General features: G+C 42.7%; 1 protein-coding gene across 13 annotated transcripts in view; it reads left to right on the top strand.

Annotated features, from left to right (window-relative positions):
• PPP4R4 (protein phosphatase 4 regulatory subunit 4) overlaps positions 1 to 23,407 on the top strand; it is a 139,211-nt gene that overhangs the window by 101,521 nt on the left and 14,283 nt on the right. For 12 of the 13 annotated variants that reach the window (XM_025206287.1, XM_025206280.1, XM_025206275.1 and 9 more), the window contains 8 exons: positions 98 to 267; positions 3,620 to 3,739; positions 6,543 to 6,620; positions 9,274 to 9,357; positions 11,556 to 11,738; positions 17,346 to 17,451; positions 18,280 to 18,427; positions 22,649 to 22,793. In XM_025206287.1, the coding sequence (XP_025062072.1) occupies positions 98 to 267; positions 3,620 to 3,739; positions 6,543 to 6,620; positions 9,274 to 9,357; positions 11,556 to 11,738; positions 17,346 to 17,451; positions 18,280 to 18,427; positions 22,649 to 22,793 (1,034 nt within the window). The remainder of the gene's footprint in view (positions 1 to 97; positions 268 to 3,619; positions 3,740 to 6,542; positions 6,621 to 9,273; positions 9,358 to 11,555; positions 11,739 to 17,345; positions 17,452 to 18,279; positions 18,428 to 22,648; positions 22,794 to 23,407) is intronic. The other variant, XM_025206278.1, reaches the window with a different exon arrangement.

Here is a 23,407-nt window from a genome sequence, read left to right as displayed (position 1 = left end):
GCAGGATTAAGCTCATTATTTAATTTCACAGTCTAAGGGTTATAAGATTGTTTTTTGAGCAATGAGATGATTTAAGCATTAATATTTTTTTTTTAAGGAATTTTTACTCCAGAGCAACATTTGCGATTTTTGGAATTTTATAAGAAACTTTGCACGCTGGGTTTGCAGCAGGAAAATGGACACAATGATAATCAGATACAATTTCAAACATTAGAACAGGAAAAGAAGTATATATCAGTGAGGAAGAATTGTGCTTACAACTTTCCAGTAAGTTAAATGCTATTCTCTATGAATCACATTGGGTGCGTAGTTACCCGTACATAACCCCTGTGAAAAAAATCAAGTAAACTGGCTTAAAGCAGGGCTTCTCTTTAAAAACCTGCAAGCAAGAATACCTAATGTTTTAAACCACAGAAATTCTTGCTTAATTTTGACCAAGAAACTACTGGTCTCATCCTTTCAGATATACTGTTCCCTCAAAGCCCTTGTACAGTGCCAGTGAAACAACAGCTGCGGAACAGAGTCTATATTTGTTGGGTTTCCAGTTACTGAGACCTTCATCTGTTCTGCAGAACTGGCTTTCCAGGATTTGGCCCTGCATAAGATATACATACGTATTAAAAGTTAAACCCATATATATAAAAATAAGGTCTTGATGCCTAAAACTATAGCTTTTGTTAGCCTGCTTTCTAGTTTGAATGTTTGAACTTGCATTTAAAGCAAAACGTATTCGTACTTAAAATGATCACCAAATTATTTTTATGTTGGCTTTAAAAATGTGCCAAGGGATGTGGCAAGTAATCTTTTGATTTACATCAGTAAATGCAAGTTTTGTACACGTAATTATTAGGGTTGTGCAGAATTTCGGCAGCTGTTTCGTTTTGGAGGTGTTTCGGTGCCTGAAACACTGAATCCGAAATGGAAGGTTCCAAAACATCTCCAAAATGAAACAAAACCATCTGAAACATTTTGGAAATGTTTAGGAGGCACCCCCAGGAAGAGTCCAACATAGCCCCTCAGCCCTCCTTTTAAAGTGCCAGGAGGCTGAGACCGGGTGGGGGATGGGGCCAGGCAGGGCAGGCATGGGGGCTTCTCCTGCAGCTCCCCCTGCCGGGGCAGAGGCAGCCACAGCAAGAGGAGCTGTGGGAGAAGCTCCCATGGCTGCCCCACCCCCCCGGCTTTTGGCCTTTGAAAAAAAAAAAAAAAAAAGCCCTGCACTCATTGGCTGCAGCAGTGACAATCAGGGCCTCTGAGGGCTCGTGGCAGAGCCTCCCTGCACAGCACGGCTCAGTGTGGGGCAGCGGGGATCACCCCCCCACCCCCTCCACCTGGCACCTGTGGGGCAGCTGCCCACTGGTGTGGGTACAGCGCAGCTGGAAAGGCGCTGCACGCTGTCTGGGAGCTGGGGCTGAGCGCTGCTGGGCTTTGGCTGAGTGCTGGAGCTGCCTCAGCTCCCAGATAGCACGCGGTGCCCTGCCAAGCCACGCTGTACCCGTGCGATGTGACAGCTGCCGCGTAGGTGCCGGGGGGGGGGGTGATCCCCGCTGCCCCCCACTGCCCTGTGTTGTGTTGGGGGGCTCTGCCACAAACCCCCAGAGGCCCTGTTTGCCGCTGCTACAGCTGGTAAATTAAGGGCTTTTTTTTTTTTTTTTAATGTTTTTGAAGTGCTGAGAAGCTGGGGCTGGGCAGGGCAGTCATGGAGTCTTCTCTCATGGCTCCTCTGGCTGTGCCTGCCTCTCCCTGAGTGGTGGGAGCCATGGCAGAAGCCTCCATGGCTGCCCTGCCCAGCCTGGCTCCATTCCCTGCCCAGCTCAGCTTCTTGACGCTTAAAAAAAAAAAAAAATTTTTACCCGTAAAAAAAAAAAAAAAAAAAAAAAAAAGCAAAAAAACCCAGCCCTGCACTCACCAGCTCTAGCAGTGGTGATCAGGGCCTCTGGGGGCTGATGGCAGAACCCCCCACACTGCACGGGGGTGAGGGGAGGAGGGATCACCCCGCTGCTTGGCACCCACATGGCAGCTGTTTTATCACACGAGTGCAGTGCTGCTCAGCAGGGCGTCGTGCACTGTCTGGGAGCTCGGGTGGCCCCACGTGTTAGCTGGAGCCTAGCAGTGCTAGACTCCAGTGGCCCCAGCTCCCAGACAGCGCGTAGCACCCTGCTGTGCTGCACCTGTACCATGGGGCAGCTGCCACGTGGGTGCCAGGCAGGGGTGATCCCTGCTGCCCCCCACTGCTCCGTGCTGCACAGAGGGGCTATGCCTACAAGCCCTCAGAGGCCCTGATTGCTGCTGCTGCAGCCAGTGAGTGCGGGGTTTTTTTAAGTGCCAGGAGGCTGAGGCTGGGTAGGGGATGGGGCCGGGCAGGGCAGCCTTGGCGGCGTCTCCCATAGTTCCCCCTGCCTGGGGAGAGGCAGGCCCAGTCAGGAGCCATGGAAGAACCCGCAGCCGCCCAGCTGTGCCTGCCTCTCCCTGGCTGAACCGAATCTCTGAATCAGTGCCAAAACAGCGTTGAAACTCCAAAACAGATCTGGCCAAATCGTAATGGAACAGTGATCCGAAACACCAAAACAAATTACTATCCTCTGAAACGGCCAAATCCAAAACAAAACATAGCCGTTTCGCATAGCCCTATTATGTCTGCAGTTTCAGACTGGCTTTGTTGCTTCCCAAATAAGTATTTTGTTTGTTTTAAAACTCATATGGAAAGTTCAGCTAATTCATGGAAACATTAAAAACCTTATTAATAAGATGTGTAAAATTTTACACAGTATGGTAGAATTAAATGAGAAATGGGACCCTGTGCTTGGTAGCCACATATAGGTATGTAGTTGTGGAAGCAGTCTAAGCATGTTAAAGCAGTCTAAGTCATCGAGTTCATGCAGTCTACATTTGCCTGAGATAAAGCAGTTAAGAAATTTACATGTGATGCTATGTTTACGAGGGCCTCAGGAGACTGCATATGGTAACTGTATCACTACATAGTGATAAGACTGTAAGGCATTCTTAGGCAAGGAGGAAATAAATACTAAAATACCATTGAATTTTATCCAGTAGTAAAGGTCTGTACACTGCATCATTTAGCTCAGCGGTTCCCAAACTGTGGTATGATTACCACCAGTAGTATGCAGACAACCTGTCAGTGGTATGTTTTAACAGATTTATTATAATTACTTTATATGACAAAAATTTGCTGGTGGTACTTAAGGTTGAACTGAAAATTTTGCTGGTGATACTTAAGGCTATATCATTTTAAACTGGTGGTGTGCAGTCTGTAAGAGTTTGGGAACCGCTGGTTAGCTCATGTCCTCAGAAAAGCAGCACGTCCAGAAGACAGCCCCCGGGGCACAGTTGGGCTGCATCAGCCCAGCCCTGATTGTGGCACAAATTAATCCTAGAGAATACAAGCTCCCTAAAATGCTCCAAAGTGGATTGCCTTTTCTGATCCCTTATTTGGTGAGGGTCAGTTTGTTGTGCAATCAGCCAGTTCAGAAGTGTTCTGCAGCCAGGCATGTGTGTCACAGTTTGGACGTAGGTGAGAAGTGATCCCTGAGCTAGCTGAAGTCCCAAACAGTTTGGCTTATTAATCCATTTGGGTTAAAGATTATATATTTTTGTTCCATAGGCAATGATTGTTTTTGTGGATCCAAAAAATTTCCATTTGGAACTATACTCCACGTTCTTCTGTCTTTGTCATGACCCTGAAGTGCCAGTCAGATATACTATGGCTGTTGGCTTCTATGAAGTAAGTCCAGAAAGTGTCTTTGTTAATACTACAGTTATGAGTTGGCTTTTTTATATTACATGTCTTTAATGGTACTCTGCCTAAGTTCTCATTTGTGGTATTTTAGCTTTGCAGTGATGATTGAATATAGCCAAGGAAATTGTTTTAGCTCTGTAAATGGAACTGGTGAAATTTTACTAAAATGTTGTCTATATTCAGTTTTGGTTAAGTTCTTGTATCACCACCATAAATAGTGAAATATAGGTCAGCCAGCTATAAGTAATTTATGGTGTTACTGCAAGTTGGGCGTATATTTGATTAATTCTGCGTAACTTTTTCCTAGAGGAAGTAAATAACCTTCCTTTTAGCTGGAGTTAAACTCTTGGTCTGAATATGAATCAAAGTGCCATTTTTGAAGGAAGCTGTGATATAACACGCATGGCTGGGATATCAGATCTATTGTGGCTTTTTCTTGCATTGTTATTCTACAGTAGGGCTGCGTGAAATTTTGCCGCCAGTTTTGTTTCGACGCTGTTTCAACTCATTTCGAGATTGAAACAGCAAAATTGAAATGAAACAGATATTGTTGAAACAGTCTTGAAACAAAATGAGACAAGTTGAAACGTTTTGCCGTTTCGACACTGTTTTGACATTTCGCCCATAGGCTCTAATGGGGAAGCTCAAAACAGCCTTTAACTTTGTCATTTCTGACCTGATTTGGATGAAACTTGTAGGAATGGTAGACCCTTCTAAGGGCATGAAGCCTGTGAAGTTACAAAGAGATAGCTGCAGGGGGTTCAGGGAAACTGCACCCCAAAGTCTTGAAAGCAAAACTCATGTCACATGCGTGTGTTAAGCTACAGCCAGGTCAAAACTGCAAGCATGTGAGCCCCTGCAGAGGCCACAAAGCCTGCCAAGTTTCAAGGAGATAGGTTCAGGGGTTTGCGGGAAACTGTACCGTAAGCTGTGGACAAGCAAAACTCATGACATGGGTGATACTGTGTGCGCTAAGGCGCAGCAGGGTGAAAGCTGCAGGCCTGCTAGTCCCTGTTGTAGCCGCAAAGCCTGCCAGCTGTTGAGATAGGTGCAGGGATTCTGGGTTCTGGTGCCCTGCACCCCTAGCTGCTGACAGGCAAAACTCGTGACATGAGTTCTTGTACCTATTATACATGTACTAACTACAGACACTAGTATATGGTTATATGCAAAGAGGATACATGAATATTTATATCACTGTCCCCATGTATAGACAGAGAGAGAGATAGTAACAGGATCACTGTATTAATGATGGTGTGTATTACATACACACACTATCTGCATATTGGTATATACACGCATCCTTATTGGATACATCCCTGTACAGTTTCAGGGTATTCAAAGTAATTACACAATGAATAACGCCGTCAGGTCAATCCCCTGTTCTCAATATTATATGATTTTACACCAAAGATCCCATAATCTCCCCTAGAACTGAATGGATGTCCTGCAGTGCTTCCTGAACCACAACCTGCTGTAGGGGAGGAGGAGGTCTCACAGGGGCACATTGCCATGTTGTGCAGAGGCCCCAGCTCCAGGAAGGGCACACCTGAACACACACACAGTGTCACCCACCCATGTCACGTGTTTTGTCTGCCTGCGGTCAGGAGGTGCATGGCACCAGAACCCAGAATCCCTGCACCTGTCTCCTTAACAGCTGGCAGACTTCGTGGCCGCAGCAGGGACTAACAGGCCTGCAACTTTCACCCTGTTGTGCCTTAGCGCGCACAGTGTCACCCATGTCACGAGTTTTGCTTGTCTATAGCTTGAGGTACAGTTTCCCGCAAACCCCTGCACCTATCTCCTTGAAACTTGGCAGGCTTTGTGGCCTCTGCAGGGGCTCGCATGCCTGTAAGTTTTGACCCCACTGTGGCTTAACACATACACGTGACATGAGTTGTGCTTTGAAGACTTTGGGGTGCAGTTTCCCTGAACTCCCTGCAGCTATCTCCTTGTAACTTCGCACGCTTCATGCCCTCCGAAGGGTCTACCATTCCTACAAGTTTAATCCAAATCAGGCCATTAATGACAAAGTTAAAGGCTGTTTTGAGCTTCCCCATTATAGCCTATGGGTGAAACGTCAAAGCAGCGTTGAAACAGCGGAACTGTTTAGACGAAAAAGAACAGAACAGTGGTTTCGAATAGAAGCAGAATTCGAAATGGAGCGCTGTTCTGTCGAAACATCGAAACACAAGTCGAAACGGAATGGTGCTGTTTCGCACAGGCTTATTCTACAGTACAATATTATTAATTGTTTTGACATTGACATCAGGCTTTTTGCAAAACTGTATATATGATTTATGAATTCTAATAAAAAAAAGTTCACAGATATAGATTAAGCAGTGAGAAACTCCAGCAGCAAAAGTCAGAGAGGCCTGCCTGAGGGCTGCAGTTAACTTTAAACTGACTTTTATTTCAAGTCAGCAGGCTGACTATTCTGCTGCCATGGCAATGTATAGGAAACTTTTTTTCTGGGTAGCTTCAGCGGCATCTTTTAAAAATATTTTTGGAACACAGAAATTAGAAAAGAAAGCCCTTGTTAATCCAATCTCAGTGGTATATTTTGCAGTTAGACAATAGCTTGCGTGTTCATTTTTATATGCTGCTTATATAAGCAGTGCTTTATGCTAACAGTTAGAAAGTACATAACTCCTTGATTGTTGTCAGTAGAGATTTGCCTTTCATCCTTGTCTTCATGTATTCCAACCTTGTTAAAGTATACCTGATTTAACTGCTGTTGTTCCTTCGGACTGAAGTATGTTTTTGTTTGTGCATCCTGGTTTTTTAGGTTGCTAAGATTTTAAATTCGGGTGTGTATGCAATACACAAAGAACTAGTAACGCTATTACAGGATGAGTCACTGGAGGTAACATACTCTTATTTGCTCTTCCCTTCATTGTTTATATTGATGCTTCAGGCCAGTATAATGTAATGCACCATGATGATAAATACATGAAATGATTGCTATCTTTTACTTCCGTTTCACATAATTATGCCTATACTATGTCCTTGGTGTTAATTGGAGGTGTCACTCATGAGGTCATCCTGCTCCAACTGCTCCTGTATACATGTACAGTAAAATCTCTGTTACCCGGCATTTAATCAACCGAAAATTCCGTTAACCGGAATTTCTGGCCAACCAGCTGGATGGGGGTGGGAGGCGCGGGGGAAAGCTTGCAGATGGCAGCGGCTGCTGCCACCCACCACCCTGCACTGTCACTGCATACCACCGCCGTGCCCCCCTGTGCCTTATCTGAAAACCCCTGCCAGGTTATTTCAGATAACCGGAATTTTTATATAACCGGCAATCTCCTTACCCCAGGGATGCCAGATAACAAAGATTTTATGGTACCAAACTTAGAAATGAGGTGATAAGGCCAAAGTGGGTGAATTCACTACCTTATTTTCAAATTTGGTATGCAAAAATGGGAGTGAATGGTTTGAGAATGTTAAAGCCCAAGAGTGCCAAGGATGTAGTTTTGGCATACCTCAGGCTATTTGTAAAGATCCAAGGAACCATTATAGACATTAACTTGATACTTTTGAAGGGGCTGATCATTGGAAATATAGAGGAGAGAAAACCTATGATATTTAAATTAAGTAAGCTCCACCCTGTTTTTTATCAGGTTTATCAGAATTTTATTTTAAAAAATTCTGCTTCAGGATGTATAGTGTATGCGTGTGTGTGGAGATGTATAGCGTGTACCCTGCCCCCACACAAGCAATGGATCAGTGCTAAGCTTCAAGAGGGTGGAGTTGTTTCACTTTAAATTTCTCTGTGTAAAAGGGAAATTTTATTTTTATATATTAGTGGTTAAAGACATTGTGTTCCAAACAGTACTTGGAATAGAGCTTGGAAGCTTCAGGCAAATCACCTAAGGTTTTTATTGTCTTAGGCTTTATGTACAGGCAAACTCTAACCATATTGCAGGAATGTCATGAGACATGGTTTTATATTGAAGTGGACAAATGATTACAGGGAGAAAAAGTGATGGATTGGGTCCTGGTCTGGTAGGGTGCTTAAATAATTTCAGTTCTCAGTGGTGAGCAGGAAGTGCTATTGACTTCTCTGGATTTATTTCAGCATCTAGGCTCAGGTTTTATGTAGGACCCTGAGTCACAATTTGAAAATGAGGTAGTGATTTGGGGGGGGGTGTCTCAATTTTTGAACATCTAGGTTGAGATATCTGAAAGGCATCTGACTTTCCAAAGAAGGTGCTCATAACATAAAAAATCAGGTTTTCATGGTGTGCAGTTGCATTTATGGTTAACTGTGTAACAGAAGTTGGAGTTGGACTATGGAGATGGGATGAAGATGTCTAGACCTGTTTTAGGATTTGTCCCTATAGTACATGTAATAGGATCTTTGTAGTTTTAGTTTTTACATGTCCCAGGCTTTCCATACTGGTTACTTTGCTGTGTAATATTTTAGTCTAGGGGTGGCCAGCCTGTGGCATGGGTTCCACAAGTGGCACAGGCAATTTCTGTGCATGGCATGCAGCAGACTTGGGGAGTGGACAGATAGCACAGTGACAGATAGGACAGGGAGTAGAAAACAGAGCACTATATCAGGCAGGGAGCACAGGACAGAAAGAGCAGCATATTAAGTAAGGAAGAGGGATCAGAGTTGCACTCATGGAGAGTGTGCAGCTGATTTGTTGGGGGAGGGGAGGGCACAGGGCCCCTTCCCTGTCCCCCTGCCACCACTTACCCTCTGGAACTGACAGGGCTCTGGCCTCACTCCAGCCCAGGGCGCAGAGCATGTGGTTACTGTGGCCCCAGCCCAGCAGCAGTTGTTCTGGAACCAGAGCCTGGATTAGAGCTGCTGCCCCTGCCACTGCTGCTACCAGGACAGACTGAGGCCAGAACAACTATGCTTTGCAGCTGGTTGGAGAGAGTCCACAGCCCTGCCAGAACTGGAGGGTAGTGATTCAGTGAAAGAAGGTAGGCAGGGGGGAAATGGGGAGATTGGGGTGTTGGCAGTGGGGGAGGCAGAGGTGGGAGGGAGCAGGCATCAGCTTTGGTTCCAATACCAGCCGTGATTCAGAGCTGCAACAGCTGCCTCCCCCTCCTGATGTCTTGCACTTAAATTGAAAACCAGGGGCTCTTTCCACATGTTAAACAGGGGCGGTGGGACCTCATCTTGTATTCAAGTAGTCATCCTTTTTTATATTTGAAATTCTTACAAAACTATGAAATGCAGGGCTTCATGAGGAAAATAGTGTTTAAATATCTTGTATTCTGAATAATATTCTGACCATAATGTAGGTACAATTCCAGGTTATAGTTTTATTTTTCTGAATTTGAAACTTAAGCCATTTTATATATAATATTGCCCATGAACTTTAATATCATAACTACAAACAAAAAAGTGGACTTGATTCTCCTTGGATATATACTAGTGTAATGTAGCAGTAACAGCATGGAGTCAGTAGAGACATACTAGCTTTTAATTGTGTGAGAGAAAGACCAGGCCAGGTGATGTACAAATGTGATTTACCTTGCATTTCTTCAAATAGGTATTAGATGCACTAATAGGTCACCTTCCTGAAATCCTTGAACTTATGGCTACTGGTGGAGAAAACAGTGGATCAGAAAGCAAGGTGAGTATCTAAATATAAATGGGGTTAATAGTAAAGTTATTTTACATATGCAATACACATTTGAATCCCAAAGTCTATGTATAGACTGTAGAAGGGCACAGGAACAGATCTTTTTTATGCTGAATCTGAAACCTGCCATTTTTGTATGTTTAATTACTCTTGCTCTCTCTTCTTTCTCTCCCTGTATATGTAGTGCAAGTCTGGAATGTAGTCCTGTATGTATGTTTTCTGAGAGAGAGAGAAATTTGAAAGCCCTTATGTCCACTACAAAATAGAAACTTATATTTTGTCTAAATACCATATTGTTTACAAAATGGATCACATTTTCAAAGTCACTAATCTGAACAATAGTTGTGCATGCATCTTGAAACAGTTGGTTTCATACTCAGAGAGTAGCTTTATGTCTACTGGATATATATGTATGCACATGAGTAAGGCAGCACACAACTGCCATTTTTAAACAACTGCTTTTAGGTGAAAGGATGGTTCTTGCTTGTCACATCACTGAGCCAGGACTTGGGACAATTGGGTCCTGTTCCTTGTTTTACCACTGACCCCCCTCTGTGACCCTAGACCAGTGATTTCCAACCAGGCTGCTGGGGCACTCTGGGGTGCTTACCAGATCCTTTGAAGGGTAAGCCATGATGTGTGAGGAGATAAGTAGATAAACACAGGCTTAGACTTTCCCATGCCTGGATGATTCCCCATCCTCACTGCCCAGTCTCTCTGCCAGGAGGTAAGCACTGTAATACATACATTAGGTTTTAAAATGAAGTGTCACTCAATTCACAAAAGTTTATGAAGGGTTGCCTCAAGTCCAAAACAGTTGAGGACCACTGTGTTAAACCAGGGGTGCTTAGCCTGTGGCCCATGGTCCCAATGCAGCCCATGGAGCCATCCCATCTGGCATGTGGGGCACCCCGCAGGTTAGAGAATTTGGCAGTGGGGGAGCAGTGGCCATTGCAGCCACACTTCCCCATTGCTAAATTCCCAAGCCCCATGTGTCAGGCTGGAACCAGGTTACACCCCCCCTCCTCCCTCCCCCCATGAGGCCAGGCTATGTCCCCTTCCCCTTTGTAGGGCTGGGTTGGGGCCAAACCATGCCCCCTTCTCCCCTTGTGGGGCCAGATGGTGTCTGCTGCCACCCACCCTGGGTGCTTGATTGGGGCCACTAACTGGACTGCCTGCAGACTGCCCATCTGACTCACCAGGTAAAAAGATCACCTTATACAATTAGTTTAATCTTTTGATGCATGAGATTCCCCATTCATAGGATGGGGAACCCCTCACAGAGTGTTTTGAAGGAAAATGTATTGATATTTTGAGGCACATATGTACTCTAGTGGCAGAGGCTACCTAAGACCATGAACGGATGAATATATTTTACATAAATAGAAACTCATAAATAAGTCACTTTTAAAAACTGTAAATTCACGTAGCAAGAGTAATGCAAGACAAGGGAAGTTACTATCCTGCTCTCCTTGAGGCTTGGGAAGTCTCACCTGGACTGATGTTTCTTAGAATATAGAAAGGCTTGGGAAATGGTGTAAAACTGTAACTAGTCTCTGCTTCACAGTTTTATAGCCCACTTCTACTTTCATCTATTTTCATTTAGGTAGGATAGAATGCCGCCTTTGAGAAGAACTGGTGCAAAGAAGTATCAGCTTTCAAAAGTGATAGCATACTTAACAGATGCTGTGAAACTCATGAATTTCAGAGCATATGAGTTTTAGCATCTGTTGAAGTAGGCTGCTGCCTATGAAAGCTTATGCCTATCAACTGATTAGTCTCTGAAGTGTCACCCTGCCTGGCCTTCTGCCTGACTTCACACTAACATGGCTAACCACCTCTCTTTGTTTTTATGTAATGGAGTTAAAACAATGACATTGTTTTACCTGGCATTTACCTTAGGCTGTGTCTCCTTCTTTCTCAGACCTCAGCAAGGAGCTTTGCACCCGATAGCTTATCTGACATCTCTGCTATTTATATAGTTGGTCCAATAAAAGATATTACCAAGAAAACCTTTCTTGTCACAAGGTTGATCTAGGCATATTTAATCTGCCTCAGAGCAGAAGAATGGGGTTCTTTCCAGCCCTATGTTTTCATGATTTGTATAATTCATTTTAGGCTTCAATTATTTATATGTCTTGGTGACTTAGGATTTTAAATTCTTCTAATATTTCTATTTTATATTTTAGTTATTGACTGTCCCTGACTTGATTCCAGCGCTAACAACAGCAGAACAGAGAGCAGCAACCTCTTTAAAGTGGAGAACTCATGAGAAGTTACTACAAAAATATGCATGCCTGCCTCATATCATATCGAGTGATCAGATTTATTACCGTTTTCTGCACAGAATGTTGACAATCATTATGACAAATGTGAGCCTCAAGCTCATTTTGTTTTCATATTTGTTTTTAATGCTTCAGAATGACTAATGTAATATAAATATAGTGTGTGCACATACGCACAGCACAGTGTGTGTACATATATGTATATTTACACAATATAAATTGTATTCTATTTGAAATCCATATTGTATATTCTATATACAACTGAATGAGACTAATAATTCTTTTTCATGGAATGCTAAGAAATTGCTGAGAGCACCCCCCCACCATTTGGGGGGAAACCCAGATTTTGAAGTTGCTGTGAATTTTTTCTTTCTGATATTATGTCAATGTCAGTCTGTTTCTGGGTAAATCAAAATGTTGTTCTGAGATGTGGCTCTTCTGTTGCTTGATTCCTTAAATATTTTTGTATTGCATTCTGTTCTTTGTAACAGCACATTTAATTCTGTGGTAGCAATTTATGAATTAACTAGATTGAAGAATTGTAGTATTTAAGGGGAAGAGTTTGCATAATATAAAAGAAAACATTTTCATTGTGGTTTGTTCTTGCCAGCATCTGCAATAACTGTGTGCTTTCCAAAGATGGAAGTACTGTTTCTGCAGCTTGAAGAGGAAAAAAATAATGATGGGGAAGGTAGAGATTATAGATAAACATTATAGGAAAAGTGTGGTCAAATTTCATGTTGCTGATTCCTCAGTGCTCCCGCTTTACACCACTGTGACTGCTTATCTCAATGTAGTTTTGTTGGTGTAAAACTGAAATACTATAACAGTGAATCCGACTTTACTGGGGGTGAAACTTAAGGTACATGGATGTTTACGACTTTAGTAAAAAGTTGCATTAATTGAAGATGGGGGCCTTTCATTATTTTCAGAGCCTGAGATATTTGAATAAAAAGTAAATAAATGGATATTTTTAAAAACAGAGATGACCTCACTTTACTGTATTTTTTTTTTGGTAAATGTAGTACTTTTGTAATATGCTCATCTATTGAAAATATATCTTGGCAGATGTTTCCAAACAAAAATTTTAGCTTTTCTATGAAAATCAAAACCCCAGATGTTTTGATTTGGGTATGCTGTTGTAATGCCTTATGGAAGTTGTAGTCTAATTATTATGTAGAACCTGGATTCTTTCCAGGGTTAGGTTTGTTATTCTCCTGCAAAGATGAAGGGCTGTGAAGTAGCTGGGGTGATTTTATATATACACAACACTCCACACCACTAGAAAAATTTTATATATATATATATAAAATCTCCCCAACTAGTTCACAGCCCTTCATCTTTGCAAGAGAATAACAAGTGTGTGTATGTGTGTACACATGCCCCAAGGATTTATGAGAACATACATATCTCTCTCTCATATATGTCTATATACAGCTTTGTAATCTAGTTACTTCATAAATTGCTACCACAGAATGAAATGTGCTGTTACAAAGAACAGAATGCAATATGAAAAAGAGCTAAGGAGTTAAGCAAAAGAAAAGCCACATCTTAGAAGAATATTTTGATTTACCCAGACATAGATTGACATTGAGTAATAATATCAGAAAGGAAATCAAGAAAAAAAATTCACAGCAAATATATATATGCTGTAGCAACAAAAATACCTTGGGACTACCTAGTTGCTCCAGCTGTTTGCTGGAACTTTTATTTCTAGAGGTATCACTTCTCCTGTAAGATATGTAGGACCATAGCTATGTTCTACTGAGTGTAGAAGCAGCTCCTTTTGAAGTAATAGCTGCAACAATCAGCTGAGTGGCTTATCCTTAGTTTTGCAACCCACTGTAAATTAGGTGGAATGGAACCACCTGGATACAAAGGATCCATGTCCTACTGTACTCCCACTCTCTTCTGTAGGTCAAAATTCTTAGTGATACTACATTTCCTATGGCCTTCCCTTTTGGTCTAAGGAAAAAGTGCATCATGGGAGTGCTGTGGGCATGGTGTGTTGTTGATGATAAAATCTTGTTGGAGTTTTTAGACCATAGAGAACAACTAGGGTTTGGGGCAACTGAAGTGCAACTCCCACAAGTCACTGCAGTTTCATATTTGAATTGAAGTATTTTGGTTTGCATCTGTTCACAAAAACTAAAAACACAATAGACTGTTAGGCTAGGGACAGACATTATACATAAACCAGTTTCAGTGATCAGAAATTGGTTTAAACCTGTAACAGAATAGACATTCAGTGCACATAAACCAGTTTGAAAATGGCTGAAACCAGCTTGACATAAACCTGGTTGAATGTAGTATCAGACTTAACTGATGTGGGTCAAACCGGTTTATGCAGTGTCTGTCCCAGACCCCTTGCTGTTTTAAGTTAAACCAGACTCCCCAGCATCCCGGCATGTGCTCAGGCCTGGGTGGGTATCTATGCTTCACAGCAGGGCTGGCCCCTCCCCTGTGCTCCCTTGCTGGAGCTCCAGCAGAGACTTGTAGGCACAGAGCATCTGCCTGGCTTCCTTCTGCTTCCCCCCACCTCTTCTCTCAGCTCAAGTAGGGATCCCTCCCTCCACCCTCTCAAAGCATGGACAATAGCCGTGTGGTATGCTAGCTAATGCTGAGAGGTGTCTGTGTAAGGCAGACAGGACAGTGTCTGTAGGGCTTTTTGGAGCTAATCAGCAGGTAATGTCCCTCCTTAGAATGTTCTCTTCTGTGGTGGCCGGCTGACTTGCCGGGCTATGGCCAGTAGCCCGGAGCACCAGGTGGGTACTTCGGCGAATGGAGTGGAATTAGGCACAGATGCGTATTGGTAAAAATAGATTGTTTACTTACGCCGCTGATGCACGCAGTGCAGGCAGAAAGCTGACTTTGATTGCAGTTACAAACGTAGCGAGTGCTCTCTGGAACGCGAGAGGGTATCGAGGCGAGACAAGACGTTCGTAATCGGCTTATCGTGGTACCAGGGAAGGGGTACGTCAGGAAAGTCGGTGACGGGGAGTTGTTGGTGGGTGATCAGTCCGCCAAGTTTACTCCGAGATGCGTGCGGAGTTCTCCAACGAGGGCGGAAACTGCTTTTACTTTTATATAGCTAGTAAGCCAATTACTAGTTGCCAAGTGGGATTAATTTGTAACCGGCCAATGGGTGGTGCGCATGGTCAGCCAATCACAAGGACTTGTTGAAACTTAAACGATTGCAGCCGTTGGACTTGGCGGGGCTTTTTGCTGTGCTGGGACTTTCCACTGTGCCAGAGGCATTTAGTCAATGGGTTCTGACATCTTCCTTGCAAAAAGTTGTTTAAGAAGAGCTTGAACTAATGAGACGGGCTGTGTTTTCTGATGGGGTGATAAATGCTGATAACAGATCTGATAAATTCTCTGTTATCAAGGAGAGGGAGGGGAACCCCTCCCTAACTGGAGTGTCCTGCTGGGGCCTGGCCATACTCCCTTCAGCTCAGCACTGTAGAAGGGAAGGGGGGACTGCTCTAGCACCCCCCCAGGTTCTAGCCTGAGCCACTGCAAGCATGTGCCCAAGTTTCCTCAATCCAGAGGGGATGTCTGAACGGTTATGAACTGGTTTAGCCAGCCAGGTTAGATTAACCTGCAAAGATTGAATCAATTCAGGCTCAGGCTTTTTGAATGTCTGTCCCTAGCCTTATCGTCTATATGTGCTCATAGAATCACAAAGGTGCAAAGTAAAACACTAAGGGTGGAAACAGACATTGTCTTGCTTGCCACCATAAACGTTGTGGCATGGCAAGAGGTAGGGACATCTATTTGCTTTCTTTGTGCTACAAATGCCCAAATAGGTGGCCACAACAGACGGTAGTAATACTTTGTGCCGCTTCATTGTGGTGGGGGCCTGTTTGTAGTGGGAGAGTGCAGATAGCCTGGAGCTGCTTGTGGTCTTCAGCTGGCCACTTTGGAATTCCTGTGCACCCCAGGAATTCCAGGGCAGAATCGGGCCCCTCAAGCCCTTGGAGCGCCTGCTCAATTTTGCTTGCTTGCTGAGACATGCCTTCAGGATCTCCAGAGATGCATCTGGCTAAGCAAGGAAAGTTGGGATTTTCCAGCTTACCCAGGCGTGCTCCCAGGATCTCTAAGGATGCTTATAGATAAGTGTGGAAACCCTGACTTTCCCCACTTACCTAGATGCATTCCTGGAGATCCCAGGGGGCGCATTTGGGTAAGCAGGGAAACTATTGACTTCAGCTGCATATGAAGGCACATGTCAGCACAGCTCCCAGCATGGTACAGGAGCTGGGGAATTCCCAGTGCCCCTTGCTTCCATGCTGGGACTTCCTTGTGAATTCCAGATTGGCGCAGGTCCTGGCATGGAGGCACATGGTGACATAGGACCTGGGAAATTCCTGGAGCCCTTGTGTCCATGCCAGGACCTGTGCCAGGTCCTGTGCTTCAGTGGGTTCTGGTGTGGAGGCATGGGATGCCAGGGATTCTCTGGCTCCTGTGTCTCCTCACCAGGATCTGCACTGATCCACACCTCCATATGTGGCACAGGTTGGCACAAGTCCTGGCAAGGATGTGCAGATCAGTGACTGATGCAGGGAATTCCCAGGCAAGGGGAACACGCTGGCTATTGTCCCGCACTGGGCCCCTGCTCAGTGTGGGACAACAGGCAATCCATGCTTTATCCAATAATGCATGTCAGCTGTGGGGGTTTAGCTGATGTCTGTTTCTACCCTCAGACTTTTAAAACAGGAGAACATGATCTGAAATATTTGAAAAATATTGTGCGACTTCCAGAAGTCTGAAAAGGGATGTTTGAATTACAAAGCAGTATAATTTTAAAAGAATCTGTTTGTAAGTGTACTTTTTCTGAGTGGACATAAAAGAATTTCAACTGTATGCATAACAGCTGTTCATCTTAGAATGAAAAAAAAATGTAGATTCCACATAGTGGAATATGTTGCAAGGGAACAAGAAAGAAAATAAAGCCAAATGCTAAACATCACACATTCAGAAAAAGCCTAATGAGAGGTAAGCCTGAGTATATATGCTAAGAGTTTCAAAACTGTTCAGGTGACATTTGTGCACAAATCTTATTTGCAGAAATAATCAGGGAGGTTCGAGTGTCAAAGACGCTTAAGACCCAGATTCTGAAAAAGCATTTAGGTACCTGACTCCGGCTGAAAATGAACAGAAGTAAGGCACAATGTTTTTTAGACTTAGAAGCTTAAATCACTTAGGTTTGTCAGAGGTTCTGTGGTTGCTTTCTTTTCTTGATTTGCTTTACCATGTGTGACTGTATTTTGTTTGCCTAGAATGACTACTTAATGTTTGGTCATTTCAGTCCTAAAGTGAGGATGGCAAGCTTTCTAGTGGCTTAAAAAAATTATGCCCCTTTTTCTAGTGGTGTGGAGTGTTGTTATAGCTATGGTGGTCCAGAAAATGTGAGAGGGACAAAGGGGTTTTTTATGCTGTATTTCAGTGGACCAACTATGTAGATGGGAGAGATGTTGGAAAAGTTTTTGGGCACAAAGCAGCTTGAAGAAGGGTGCCTTTTGCCCCAAACCTTGGCCAGTATTTCTTCCACCTATACAGTTGGTCCAGTTAAACATACCGCAACAAATTCCTTGCCTCTCACTTATTTTTCTGTCATTGTAGATGATGGTATGTCCAGATATACCTATAGTTGACTCAAGATGTTTAACTGTGTTGCATTTTTCTTTTAAGAATGTGCTACCCGTTCAAAAAGCAGCTGCTCGTACTCTGTGTGTTTACTTACGCTATAATCGTAAACAGGAACAGAGGCATGAGGTCATTCAGAAATTAATTGAACGTAAGTCATCATTTTCTCTTGATTATTTGAAAGGCAATTTATATTTGAATGAAAAGTGGATTATATTTAAAGTTAAACTGTATCCCATATCATCCATGAGAGGACAGTACTTGGAATACAGGACCATCAGTTTTGTGACCAGACACTACTCAAAATGTATTGAAAATTTCTGGGAATGTACTCAGCTGAGACTTTGCAGGCGATTTGTAATCTACTGAAAGATTGTGCAGTCCATGCTGCTGGGATCCAATATTTTCATTGCTGAAGCTGCAACTTTATGCAAAGTATGGTTTCTTTCAGAAAGCAGAATGCTAGAGGCTTCAATTTAAAGAGTGATGAATTTCAAGTTCTCAAATGAATAATTTATAGAGGATTTAAATAATTTACAAGCAGCAGCCTAAGGCTTTCTGATCTGTATTGTAGACCCTCAAAAGTAGTTTAGGAGGATGAAGGCACCTTATTAATGATATTGTTTGAAACTAGCTTGTGGTATGTGGTACATAGCCTAAAATGCATGTGAGGCTCTGTTTCATATACCAACTTTGTTAGTAGTTTCCATGTTTACATTGGCTAATCAAACATAGAGGGTAAAATTCTGGCCCCATTGGAGTTGAATACTCATTGACCTAACTGTTGTCCAGGTGCCAGTTTAGAGACTGGATTTGATATAATTTGATTATAACAGGGCTTGTGACAGATTTGTTCACTTTGTAATGATCCATCAAATCACTTTCTCAGTCAGGCTCTCAGAAATTCATCTAGCTTACATGGACAACTTCACAGTTAATCTTTTGTAATGCTTTCACTTATTGTTTGTTTATTTTCCAGAACTGGGCCAAGGGAAAAGTTACTGGAATAGACTTCGTTTTTTAGATACCTGTGAATTCATTATGGAACTATTTTCCAAATCATTCTTCTGTAAATACTTCTTTCTACCTGTGCTTGAGCTTACACATGATCCAGTAGCAAATGTGAGGTATTGTACCAATTGCACAAATATCTTATATTGAAAAAGAACACCTGTCTTATTTTCACGGCATACATGAATGCAATTTGAAATGGCTTCTTTAACTGTGTTGAGTAACAAATCTAAGACTTCCATTGATTTTAAAGCATTAGAGACTCCAAAGCATGCTTCTGTAAAGGAAAGTCATGGCTGTTTAGTCTACTAGGTCAGTGATGCCCAGCCATTTGATCTTGCAAGCCACGTGAGTAGTGCAGGGCTAGCCTGTGGGGTGGTCCTTGTGTAGAATAATATACCAGTTTTCAACATGGTAAAAGGTTCAGAGTAAAGTGGCTCCAGATTCCATATATTAATCTTTGTTGTGTATTGATCTGGGTAAAAAGGTGAATTTTGCCATGGCAAAATTAGTGGCTGACAAAATTGTTTAATTAAAGAGGATAAAACACTGGTAAGTGGCAACATGATGATAGATGCAATTAGAGTTGACAAATGCAATATAATGCACATTGGGAGGAATAATATGAACTCATAAATATTACTGTTTTTTAAATTACTCTTACATTGATGATAATAAAATAACAAAACCTGAGTCATTGTGGACAGCTCATTTGAAAGCCTTTGCTTAAGGTACAAATTGCAGCAAAAGAGAACCTGTTAAAATGCCTAAGGAATAAAATAGAAAATAATAACTGATGAGCAAGTAAGTTCATTAGATGAACTTAGTAGTGTAGCCATGTTTCGATACTGTCTAGTTTCAGTCATATGTATACACTATAGTGAGCTGTTACAGGAAGTAGTAGAGACAGTTACAGAGAGAATATTAAACAGCTACAAATAAATAAAAACATGCTTCAAAGTATTTTATGTGTTCTGTAATATTATGTTAAATAGATATAATATTTCACTTTTCACTATCGTGTCAACCAGCTTTATTCAGCATATAATATGATTGTCTCAGGTAAGCACCTTAAATATTAGAGCATCTGAAGTGCAGTAGCATTTCACTTATCTATCAAGAATGATCTTGAATTCTGTTTTCAATATGGTTCTCATCCTCTTCATCTTTATTCCCTAGGCTTTTACCTTCTAATTCTATTTTTACCCTCTACTCTTGGGACTGTGAATCTGGCAAAGTGTGTTTAGAATAGATGTTAGGCAATGCTTACTGCTTCCCTCCTCCACCAAGAAAATAAGTGCCTTCCCTTCTCTCCCACTCTTGGGGCATACCCAAGGCCAGCAGTTAAGACAGCCCTGAGTAGCTCTGATTGCACCCTTGGAAGGAAGGGCACTCTAGAGCTTAAGCCTGATTCCAAGCTCTTTATGCTCCCTAGTTGCTGATCTGGAGTACACTCAGTGGCAGATCTGGGGTTGGAGGGAAGGAACATAGACATAGCCATAGTATCACAGTATAAAGGTCTTCAGCTGTGCATGATAAGGGGAAAACTTTCAAAAGTGACTAAGGACTTGTCTATAAAGGGAAATATTCCAAAACAGTTATTGTGAAGTAATTAATTATTCCTCACTAATTTCCAGTATGGACATACATATTCTGCACTAAGTATGCTTTTTATCATTTAGTATAGTGTGCTTTGGAAGTACAGAATTAAGGGCATTTATACATGTACTCTGGGAGTGGTGGGGGAGGGGGCGCTTTAATTAAAGTGGGTCCAGGAGCAGCAGATTTCAGCATCTCATGTATCGGCATCCTTGCACTGAAAAATGGCGGCGGGGGCACTTTAACTAAAGCTCATTGAATGAGCTTTAGTTAAAATGCCCCCATTGCCTTTTTTTTCAGTGTGGGGATGCTGATACATGAGATGCTGGAATCTGCTGGAGCACAGTAATTACCATGCTACAGCAGACTTTATTAAATAGAGTCTGCTCCAATGTGCTGTAATTACAGCGTGCTAGTGTGTTGCTGCTTGTTTATAGGCGCCCTAAGTATCCACGTGGGGAGGTGCGGGGATAACTATTGTGCATTAGATTCATACCCTAGCTTTATTTGCAGTAGCTTCCTTATGGATTATGCCAGGGGTCAGCAATTTATGGCTTAAAGAGCCATTAGATTTGGCCCACGTGTGTGGCTTCAGTGATAACAGGCAACAGGGGCTTCCCCCGTGCCACAGTAGGGAGAAGCAGCAGCAGCCAGCACTTCCTTCCCATGCTGTGGCAGGGAAAAGAGGTGGCAGCAGGTACTTCCTCTCATGCTGTGGTGGGGAGAAGTGGCAGTGGTGGGTGCTTCCTCTGTGCTGTGTTGGTAAGAAGCAGCAACAGCAGTGGGTCTTACCATCCTCCAAGCTGGTTTGTTCTGGCCCACAGCCTGAAAATGTTCCTGTCTGTTGTATTATTCTGTTAAGACTCTTATCTCCCATTGTCTTGCAGTGAGTCATAGGTCCTGAACAGACTAAAGTGTTTTTATACAGGTGTAATCAGCATTATACCATATGAAAATATAGTGGATAATAAAACAAAAACCCTGAAATGGGATCACTTTTTCCGTTGTTTGAGGCATAAAACTTTGTGGCCACATCCAGGCAAGTATGGTCATGGGGTATGTGGCACTGCAGGCCTGTCTGCAGCACCACACCACACATTCAGGTGTTTCCTGCACTGCTACCTTGTAGCAGATCCTGGGGCCAAAAAGACCCACTCTGAAAAAAAACAGGACAGTGCACATGGTGGCAGTGTGGAGCCTGGCTCCCTGGAACCGTGCTCTGGCTGCCAGCCAGGTTTCTAGCTTCAGGAGCACCACAGCCACAGCTTCCCCAGCCCCCAGAACCTCGGGTAAAGCTTCTGGGGCCAGCACAGTTGCTGGTCCCAGCCTCCCCTACCCCACCTGGGGTGACCTGCCGTGCACCCGAGCATGTATGGCACAGGCATTCTCTGGGGACAAGAGGCAGTAGGAAGCAGTGTTCCTGCTTCTTGGCCCTGAGGAACCAAACGTCCATGCTTGTCTGGATGCAGCCAGTGCAAATTTATATCAGTTTAAGTTTTGTCTGTTCCAGGGTAGACGTTCACTAATGATAAACAGGCTATTATCTGTTCTCCTGTCACTTAGGGGGAAGAGAGAAGTGCAGCTCTCTGATGTAACTTAGAAATATTTTTTCAAAACTATCTGAGTTGCAAGGTTACCCCAGACCAAACAGAAGTTCACTGTTGGTTCTAGGGGGCAGGGGAATGTAGCTGGGGCTGGGAGCCTGCAGCCAGGTTCCCAAAGCAGTAGCCAGGCTCTCTGCCAGTGCTCACTGTTTTCAGAATGGGAGGGGGAAAGGCACAAGGGGAACTTATTCTCAGGGCTCCCGAGTTGGTGCTGAAAGGTGGGGTGGGTGAATTGGAGCCCGCACCACCTCTGTGTGGGTGGAGAGGGAGGCTGCAATAACTTGCCCCACTCTCCAGGGGAGGCTGAAAAACCCACAAACTGAACTCCCTCTGCTGCTTTCCTCCCTCCTATTCTGAAAGCAGCCACAGGCTGGGAGCTCTGCAGACACACAGCGCTGTAGCTCCCTGCTACGTTTTGCAAAATCTTTTTCTGATACCTCATGCAAGGAGGGGTCAGATTTTCACCCAGTTGGCCTTGTTTTAAGCTGTTTGCAGCCTTGCGCTTGTGTTTGGTAACAGCTATAAACTGCTTTTTGTGGCCAGATCAGGTGAAAATTGTCACTTCTGTCTGCACCCATACTGTGTGAATATCTGTTCTTGATTCTAGGGGTTTTTGTTTGTTTGTTTGTTTGTTTTAAAAGAGAGTTGGTGCAAATTATACCAGGATATGTGTATGTCTGTCTGTTTTTCCTGCTAAGTGCCTAAGGCCTTGATTTTTAAAAGTATTGAAGTGCATGAGGGAATCAAAAGCATCAAATCAATTTTGTAAATCCTGTCTTCTTCCTTGCATACTGAACACCTTTAAAAGTCTGGCCTTAGTGATTTTTGCAAATAGGACTTACACTGCTGGTCAGTGAGGTACTTTAGAATATTTTGTTCTAGGCTGGGAAATATTTACAGTTCATTTGCTTTACTGTTCTGCTTTGGTTTTCATTCTTAATCCTGATAATGGCTAACAATACAGCCTGTTTAATTTTCAAAGGACTTTATAGAAACCAGGTTAAGAGTTAGTCTGCAAAATAAAAGCAGGCATGATGTGGAATCAAATTGGCTATAGCTTTTATTAAACAATAGAAGGAAATCATTGCCTGTGATCTGCATCAAAAGTTAAATTCTTTATTCCTTTTCCTATAGAATGAAGCTTTGTTACTTGTTGCCAAAAGTGAAATCTACTCTAAAGGTTCCCACAGACAAACATTTACTACAGCAGTTAGAGTTATGTATAAGAAAACTACTGTGTCAGGAGAAAGATAAAGATGTCCTGACTATTGTAAAAAGAGTAAGTACTTTTGTCTTCCAGTAACATTTAATGTTGTTGCTATTACTGAATATTAAAGGCAACTGATTTCATGGCTTCAGTTTTTATTTTGGGGTAGATATAGGAGGTTAAAGACTCCCAGGAATCAGTTTTATAGATCTGAACAGTTAAAACTGTAAAAGATGTCACATTGCAAGATAGTGCTTTCTGTTGAATTTAAGAACAGAAGATATTCACTTGGTTTCTTTTAGTACCGTTAATAAAGCAGAGTCAGAATTTCTTGCTCACTAGACCTCATGCTACACAAATAGCAGTATGCATAAAATGAGAAGAAAGGTTTACCTTGATAAAAATAAGCAAGCATCCTACAGGTATCAATATTCTCCTGTTTTGTTTCTATTTGTGTTCTTATAATATGCAGATAGGGGATTTCTCGTATTTGTGAAATACTACTGTAAATTTCTGTGTACTGTGTGCATTAGCAACATGGTACATTTCTTAGGGCTTGATTTAAGTTTAACCCAATAGAGCCACACAGGGAAGTAATAATTCCCCTCCTTTCTGTACTTTTACTGCTTTACTTTTACTGTACTTGGTCTGTGTCACTATGTGATTAAGACTACACAGGGGTGCAT

The sequence above is a fragment of the Alligator sinensis genome, unplaced genomic scaffold (assembly GCF_000455745.1).
Source record: "Alligator sinensis unplaced genomic scaffold, ASM45574v1 scaffold47_2, whole genome shotgun sequence".
Classification (NCBI taxonomy): domain Eukaryota; kingdom Metazoa; phylum Chordata; order Crocodylia; family Alligatoridae; genus Alligator; species Alligator sinensis.
Note: the sequence above shows the minus strand (reverse complement) of the source record. Positions and strands in the feature narration are given on the sequence as shown.